The sequence below is a fragment of the Triticum dicoccoides genome, chromosome 6B (assembly GCF_002162155.2).
Source record: "Triticum dicoccoides isolate Atlit2015 ecotype Zavitan chromosome 6B, WEW_v2.0, whole genome shotgun sequence".
NCBI classification, from domain to species: Eukaryota; Viridiplantae; Streptophyta; class Magnoliopsida; order Poales; family Poaceae; genus Triticum; species Triticum dicoccoides.
The window spans coordinates 590,274,635-590,283,877 of NC_041391.1; the positions used below are offsets into that span (position 1 = coordinate 590,274,635).

General features: G+C 46.3%; 1 protein-coding gene across 1 annotated transcript; it reads left to right on the forward strand.

Annotated features, from left to right (window-relative positions):
* Position 1: 1 nt before the first annotated feature.
* On the forward strand, positions 2–3,187 carry LOC119321309 (cullin-3A-like; the record flags this gene model as incomplete). The annotated part of the gene is made up of 2 exons (XM_037595046.1): positions 2–123; positions 913–3,187. Coding segments are annotated over 2 exons (2,163 nt in total), but the record flags the coding sequence as incomplete, so codon positions are not given.
* Positions 3,188–9,243: the final 6,056 nt, after the last annotated feature.

The following is a 9,243-nucleotide window of genomic DNA, read 5'->3' on the forward strand; positions in this document are numbered from 1 at the left end:
GTTCAAGCACCGGGTGGAGCTCGACCCCAAGTACGCGGAGCGGACATGGAAGGTCCTCGAGCACGCCATCCACGAGATCTACAACCACAACGCCAGCGGCCTCTCCTTCGAGGAGCTCTACAGGTCGGCCCCCCACACCCCCTGCCCGCCCTAAGCCAGCCTGATCTTCCCGGCGCTCGCTGTCGCTCCCGCTTGGTTAGAAGATATGCATCCGTCTCTACCTGCGTGAATTCCGAGAAAATGCGGTTCCAGGCCAGATCGTGTGTGCTATTCGAACTGGCGCGTGATAGTATCGTGTGAAAAGAAAGGCTGGATGTTCGTATCCTGTGCAGTGCTCAGGAAGCGATCTATCAGAGAGGATTTTGTTCCAGTGTTTGTTGTCCTACCAATGTTACGGGAGCAATTAGCTTCTTTTGTGGCCGAAGACCTCTGTTAACTATTGACGCTATACTCCACTAGATGAGCAGTCAAGTAACAAAGCTCTTCTTAACTAGGAATTTCAAGGCAAATATACTCTCCACTGTTTCGGCTATGGGCGTTCTATTTAGAACATGGTTTTCTAGTCTTTCATTTTTGTTCTTCACCAGAGCATAAAATAGAACAGACATGTTTCTGTCTGTATCAGTCTTTGCTGTCTCTGATGGATCAGCAAGCTGCAAGGCAGATTGAATCAACATACTGTTAGAACTTGATAGATGCCTTTATTCAGATATTCATATGATTTATAATCCCTTGTCATATGAATGTTGACTCATAGTGCTTGTTGAACTCTTATATTGCCGAATTTGGATAGTTGGTAGTAAATTACTACTATGCAAGAGCACAGGGTGCAGGGGGGATCTATATAATACCCACTAAGGGCTATTGTGGTGCCACCTTACTCTAATTTGTGAATTCTCTTTCCATGTGCAGGAGTGCCTACAACATGGTGCTTCACAAGTATGGCGAGAAGCTCTATAATGGCCTTGAGAGCACTATGACATGGCGTTTGAAGGAAATATCAAAATCAATAGAGGCTGCGCAGGGTGGTTTGTTTTTGGAAGAGCTGAATGCGAAGTGGATGGATCACAACAAGGCATTGCAGATGATCAGGGATATTCTAATGTACATGGATCGGACTTATGTCCCGACATCCCATAGGACACCTGTTCATGAGCTTGGTCTGAATTTGTGGAGGGATCATATAATTCACTACCCAATGATCCATGGTCGGCTGCTTGACACCCTTCTAGATCTTATTCACAGAGAAAGAATGGGTGAAGTGATCAATAGAGGCCTGATGAGGAGCATTACAAAGATGTTAATGGATCTTGGTCCTGCTGTATACCAAGATGATTTTGAGAAACCATTTTTGGAAGTTTCCGCTAGCTTCTACAGTGGGGAATCTCAAGAGTTCATTGAGTGCTGTGATTGTGGTAACTACCTTAAGAAGGCTGAGAGGCGGCTCAATGAGGAAATGGAGCGTGTCTCACACTACTTGGATGCTGGCAGTGAGGCAAAGATAACTAGCGTGGTGGAGAAAGAGATGATAGCCAATCACATGCATAGATTGGTCCACATGGAAAACTCTGGCCTTGTTAACATGCTTATAGATGACAAATATGAAGATTTGGGTAGGATGTACACCTTATTCCGAAGGGTTCCTGATGGTCTATCAACAATCAGAGATATGATGACTTCATACCTAAGGGAAACAGGGAAGCACTTAGTGACAGATCCAGAGAGATTGAAAGACCCAGTGGAATTTGTTCAGTGCTTGTTAAATGAGAAGGATAAGCATGATAAGATCATCAATGTTGCTTTTGGCAATGATAAAACCTTCCAAAATGCTCTGAATTCATCCTTTGAGTTCTTCATCAACTTAAACAACAGGTCACCTGAATTCATATCACTGTATGTTGATGACAAACTCCGCAAAGGATTGAAAGGGGCAACAGAAGAGGATGTGGAGGGTATACTGGACAAAGTCATGATGCTGTTTCGGTACCTTCAGGAGAAGGATGTGTTTGAGAAGTACTATAAGCAGCATTTGGCGAAAAGGCTTCTGTCTGGCAAAACTGTTTCTGATGATGCTGAGAGGAGTATGATAGTCAAACTCAAGACAGAATGTGGGTACCAGTTCACCTCCAAATTAGAGGGTATGTTCACTGACATGAAGACATCTCAGGACACCATGCAGGATTTCTATGCCAAGAAATCCGAGGAACTTGGTGATGGCCCTACACTTGATGTCCACATTCTCACAACTGGCTCTTGGCCAACACAACCCAGCCCTCCCTGCAGCCTTCCACCTGAAATCCTTGCAGTATGTGAGAAATTCCGTGGATATTATCTTGGAACTCACAGTGGGCGGAGGTTAACATGGCAAACAAATATGGGAACAGCTGATATAAAGGCCACGTTTGGGAAAAGCCAGAAGCATGAGCTGAATGTCTCCACTTACCAGATGTGTGTTCTGATGTTGTTCAACACTTCCGATGGGCTTACCTACAAAGACATCGAGCAAGCTACCGAGATACCTTCCACAGACCTAAAGAGATGTCTCCAGTCTCTTGCTTGTGTCAAGGGGAAGAATGTTCTCCGTAAAGAGCCCATGAGCAAGGACATATCAGAGGATGACACATTCTATTTCAATGACAAGTTCACAAGCAAGCTTGTTAAGGTGAAGATCGGGACAGTGGTGGCGGCAAAGGAATCTGAGCCAGAGAAGCAGGAGACCCGCCAGCGGGTTGAGGAGGACAGGAAACCTCAGATTGAGGCTGCCATCGTCAGGATCATGAAATCTAGGAGGGTCTTGGATCATAACAGTATTGTATCTGAGGTTACCAAGCAATTGCAAGCTCGGTTCTTGCCGAACCCTGTTATCATAAAGAAACGCATAGAATCTCTGATCGAACGCGAATTCTTAGAGAGGGACAAAGCAGATAGAAAATTATATCGCTATCTTGCATAAAAAGCCAGCATGTGAATGTTAAGAGATATTTCATGAGCAGGTGGCTTCCTTGTATTCCTGTAAACATTTCCCCTTGTGCTTGAGTTCAGTTTTATTTGTTGGGCACTGTCCACTGAAATCAATGGCAGTTATTAAATTCGGTTATTGATCCATTGAAATGGAGGCTTTACCCCAATCCCTGCAACAATTCTACTACTACCAAAGCATTTATGTTATTATGCATAATTGTTCATTCAGATTTCATTTCTCTTTTATTGGGTATTGGATGTTGCATTTTCCTTCGCTTTTCTTGGATGTTGTATTTCCCATAGAAGTCATTTGAATCAAAGAGGCCCTGTGTTTTGTTCCCACAATCATTTCACCTTGAAGATCTGCTAGTTCTTTGCAGTATCTGCAATTCTGCATGTAAATTGCGCATGTTCCTGAATGTAAATGCAACTTTGACGAGCCTGAATGTAAATTGCGTATGTTCCTGCATGCTACGATGCCTACTCATTTGTGCGCACGCTTCTGTTCATCCTGTGTCAAGATTCGTCCACAGCTTAGGCTTTGTTTGGAATGTCGTTTCATCTCAAATACACCTGTAGAAAAGATACAGATCTCCGCCCATCGTTTTGATTCCGGCTGGAAATCTACTGGTGGCCGGTAAGATACACGCGTAAACTAAATACGTCTGTATTTGATTACACCGCATCCAAGCGCAGCCTTAGTAGTGTCACGGATGATGTGGAATGTTTCTGCCAATTTGTTGAAGATATATGACCAGTGCGTTTGGATTCTTCTCTAAACATTTCCCAGTTGTCAGCGCCCCTATAGTGCTTGTGTTGCTGTTATGTTCTGAACCATAAAGAACTGTATCAGGCTGCGATTTTTCTTCCGAAAGGAAATGAAAAAGGGCCAAGTTCCGGATTCAGTTTCATATTCACAATGCCATCTACATCGAACTGGTACAGGAACAGGAAGTGGTGAAGCAAATGTAGGCTGAATCTGAAAGAGATTCCAGAAAGCTATATCTTGGATCTGGATACTGCATGATTGGTTGATCATGGGATCTTTGATAGATATACTAATTCCAGAAGAATCATAGAGAAATTAATGTGCATCTAACATCCAAAAAGATCAGGACTTCAGGATTACCAAGTCCAAACAACATCAAAATGTACCCCCTCCGTTTCTAAATATAAGTCTTTGTACAGGTTTCACTATGAACTACATACGGATGTATATAGATGCATTTTAAGTATGGATTCATTCATTTTGCTCCGTATGTAGTCCACCTAGTAAAATCTCTACAAAGACTTACATTTAGAAACGGAGGGAGTACAACCGACATGCTTCTTTACAGGCAAGATTTGTTGTAGAAACTGCGAATCCGCAAAATGAAAACATCAAAAGTAGCAGCAGAAGCAGCAAAATGTGCATCTGCCCAGCAATATCACCGATCAGGTGTTTGAGTTCAACGACACATCCCAGATGAACAGACGATATCCGCAGACAAAATCTCTCGTAGAAGTCTCTGCAGAAAGCTCTCTTGACCGTCACCGACCACGTGAATTTGCCGTTGCTGACGGCCATGTACATCGTTTTTCTTTTTCTTTTACGGAATGTACATCGGGTTTTTTTTAACACATGTAGGAGTACATCGTTTTTTCATTTTTTGAAAACCCTCATATATTAATTTGGTAAAATAAAATTCTTACAATCTTTCATTACAAAAGTAGTCACACATGACGGAACACTATTACGTAAGAGACCATCGGACCTGCTGTTAAAACTAAATTTTGCAATCTCGTGCGCCACACTATTTGCCAGCCTATCATTCTACACGATCTTAAAATCCTTTATGAGTTTTGATACGCTCAATGCCTCCATTTTCAGATCCGCAAGCAGAGACCTGTCGATGGAATCTTTGGCCAGAAAAGAAGCAACAAAAGCGCAATCAGTTTCCAGAATAACTGGTTTGTGAAGTATGATACCTATGTATAACCCGGCGAGGGACGCAAAAGTTCCGCTTCATCCACACAAATACATGAGCGGCTAAAAAACCATGATGAGACCATTAATTCACCCAGGTTATTCCTGACAACAACCCCAACACTAGCAGATCTCATACTCTCCATGAAACTCACATCAACATTAATCTTAATATACTCAGGATCCGGGGGCTCCCAAACTTGACAACCAATCGCAGGTTGAGTAACATACCTCCACTTGTCGATCACCCCCTTACCTTTGTTGCTCAAGTCAACTTGCACACAGGCATTTTCTGCCATAAAAGATTTCCAGTAATTTCCCACAAAGATAGCAGAAGCAGATAATGCCTCTTTCCCCCTTCCAAAGATCATATGCCAATCTCTAAAGAATATGAATAAAACTTGCTCACGAACCGATGACCCCAATTGGTCAAGCTGAATAAGAAATCAGTCCGACCCCGTACATGTGAAAAACTCCTCTCCAGCCTCCAGGAATATTCCACACATCTCTCATGGCAAAACGGAATGCACACGCCTTAGGACAAGTCATCAGGGCATGAAAAATACTTTCTTCCTTCACATCACAAATAGTGCACATATCCGACACCGTTTGGTGATGAGCAACTTTGTTTACCTGGGTTGTCGAACTATTGGATGCAGGTAGCCAGACAAAAATTCTCATTTTTTGTGGGACTTTGACCTTGCAAATAACGTCCCACATCCTCCTCTTCTCATTATCGATAGTGTTGGACGTACCTGTCTTGCCCTTACCATCCCTTAGCTTTAAGGCCAGTTTGTACGCACTTTTAACAGAAAACATACCATTTTTTTTATAATGCCAAGCAATTTGATCTCTCCTCCAGACTGAATACACGTACATTTAGAATCTCCTCAGCATCATGGTGATAGAACAAGTACCTGATTAAATTTTCATCCCATCTTGTAGTTCCACTCATGAATAATTCAGACACCTATTTCAGTCTAGTGCGGTTTTTCTTTGCTATAACTCTAAGGCCGGAGTTTCTAGGAAGCTAGCTATCTCTCCAAATATTTACATTTTTACCATTGGCCACTCTCCAGATGACCCTTTTTTAACAGCTGCAGGCCATGCATAATACCTTGTCAATTCACCGAAGTAGCTTGCGGGAAGACAATATTCAGGATGTGGCCATTGGGGTAATATTTTACCTTCAAAAGCTTAGCACGCAAAGAATCTGGGTACACCAATAACCGCCACACTTGTTTGGACAAGAGAGCTTGATTAAATAACCTAAGATCTCGGAAGCCCATGCCCCCCATCTTTTTGGCTTAGTGACTTTATCCCAAGCTAACCAATGAATTTTCCTCTTGCATTCTTCGTCTTCCCACCAGAAATTTCTTATAATCTGAGCCAGCTCATCACATAATGAAGTTGGAAATTTGAAGATGCCCATGGCGTACACTGGGAGCGCTTGCAACACTGCCTTGATTTGATTTTTCCTCAATACCGCCTGAAGCATATTTTTCAATCCAATCTGATGATCTTTTTAGAACCTTATCTTTGGTCGACTGGAACTTACCAACCTTCATTCTACCCTCAGGTACCGGTAAACCAAGGTACTTATCCTCAAAATACTCTACAGTAATTGTTGGTGTCAAAACCGGCAGATCTCGGGTAGGTGGTCCCGAACTGTGCGTCTAGGCGGATGGTAACAGGAGACAAGGGACACGATGTTTTTACCCAGGTTCGGGCCCTCTCGATGGAGGTAAAACCCTACTCCTGCTTGATTAATATTGATGATATGGGTAGTACAAGAGTAGATCTACCACGAGATCAAAGAGGCTAAACCCTAGAAGCTAGCCTATGGTATGATTGTTGTTCGTCCTACAGACTAAAACCCTCCGGTTTATATAGACACCGGAGAGGGTTAGGTTACACAGAGTCGGTTACAATGGTAGGAGATCCACATATCCGTATCGCCAAGCTTGCCTTCCACGCCAAGGAAAGTCCCATCCGGACACGGGACGAAGTCTTCAATCTTGTATCTTCATAGTCCAGGAGTCCGGCCAACGGTGATAGTTCGGCTATCCGGACACCCCATAATCCAGGACTCCCTCAGTAGCCCCTGAACCAGGCTTCAATGACGACGAGTCCGACGCGCATATTGTCTTCGGCATTGCAAGGCGGGTTCCTCCTCCGAATACTTCATAGAAGATTTTAAACACAAGAATACTGTCCGGCTCTGCAAAATAAGTTCCACATACCACCGTAGAGAGAATAATCTTTACACAAATTCGATCTGCTGACGTATTCTGCGGCGTGACGTCATACCACGGCCAAGCCTTTATTGGAATCATTTTTACTGTCCCACCTCAGCGTGTTTAGTGAGGCGGTTTCTTCGACACGTCTTATCAAAGCAGAGATCGTGTCCCCTTATTCCAGGATTCTCATCAATATGGGTGTGGGTAACCCAACCGCGCCATTGATTACGACGCTTGGGAGATAAGCGAGTTTTACCAGGCTGGTGGGGGACGCATAGCTTCGTCCGTCCATATAAGGGGATAAGGATCCACCTTTTCACCTATGCCTTCTTCCTCCTTTGCTCATCCATTTCCGCTCACTCGAGCTCCAGCGCCCAAGTCCGCACATCTCGCCTCAACCTTCCCCAGCCATGTCCGGAGCGGGAGGCAAGTGGATGGCCTCCTCCGTCACGGAGGGGCACATCAAGAGGCTACGGAAGGCCGGATACTTGTCCAGTGACATCGCGCATGGGCTCCCCGACAAGGGGCAGCTCATCCCCACCCCCGGGCCCCATGAGAGGGTGGTGTTCCTCACCCATTTCTTCCGCGGACTAGGTTTTCCACTTCACCCATTTGTCCGGGGGCTCATGTTCTACTACGGCCTGGATTTCCACGATCTGGCCCCGAATTTCATCCTCAACATCTCGGCATTCATCATCGTGTGCGAGGCCTTCCTCCGCATCAAGCCCCACTTTGGCTTATGGCTGAAGACCTTCAATGTCAAGCCGAAGGTAGTGGGGGGCTAACAGGCGGAGTGTGGAGGCGCCATGGTGGGCAAGATGCCCAACGTTACATGGCTCGAGGGCTCCTTCATGGAAACCATCAAAGGGTGGCAATCGGGATGGTTCTATATCACCGAGCCGCGTGACCCCGAATGGGCAGCGGCCCCCGAGTTCCGATCTGGGATCCCCACACGGCTCTCCTCCTGGAAAGAGAAGGGCCTGACATGGGGTAATTCGGAGGAGCTGACCGGACTCCAAACCTGCGTTCAAAACCTTGTGAACAAGAAGATCAAGCTTGTCAATGTAGTCCAGGTCATGCTCATCCGCCGGATCCTCCTGTGCCAACAACGGGCCTGCAGCTTGTGGGAGTTTGATCCGGCACAACACCAAACCTTGAGCAGGCTCTTCGACACTACGTACGAAGATGCCTGGAAGGTGCTGTTTAAGGGCGCCGAGGCTCCCGCATCCGCTACCGAAGATCGCGGATTCAGCTCGCAGCGTCAAGCCGGCGAGGTAAGCCATTTTACCCTTTACGAGACACTTATTTTCCATAGTTTGACTCTATGCGGGATCTAAACTCCCTTACCTTTGATAGGCCTGGCAAAAGAAGTCCGGTCAGGTTAACTGTCCGGCTCCCTTGCCAGAATACCCAGAGGACGCCCGATTGACGGGGCTGCTAGTCCCGGCACCTTATGTGGTGCCGAAGAAGAAGGCCAAGAAGAAGGCCACGGGGACTCGAAAGAGTTCCCGGCACCAGGTGTTGTCGGACTCATCGTCCGATGACTCCGAGGCGGACTCCTCCCGCGAAGGCGAGGAGGAGGAAAAAGAGGCCTCTCCCCCAGCGGGGGGAGAGAAGAAAAGGAAGGCCGCCCCAATGGGGGAGGCCGAAGGGTCCAAGAAGGGAAGGACCCTCCCCCCGGACTACTCCACCAACGCCGACGACGATGAAGAGGAGTGGCCACCAAGGACTAAGCCCCTGGCGACTTCGTAAGTGTCCGGATACCAGAACAACTCATGGTGTTTCATTTGTCGCATAGAATCTCTTAACGCCGAATATAACCCTGCAGCCCGCCCAAGGACGAGCTCGATACTTCAACGAGCGGCTCCCTGGCATCATCGAACGTGAATAGCACTTCACTTCCCGTCGTCTCCTCTCCTCGCACTGCAGATGACGCCGAGGTGGGGTCCCAAAAGGGGACCAGTCAGGAGGAGGAGGTCCCAGAGGTGCCGCAAGGCAACCTCCCGGACTTTGGGCACAAGGGGGATCAAACCCCAAAGGGCTCTAAGTCCGGCCCTGGGCCAGACTCCGCGCCAG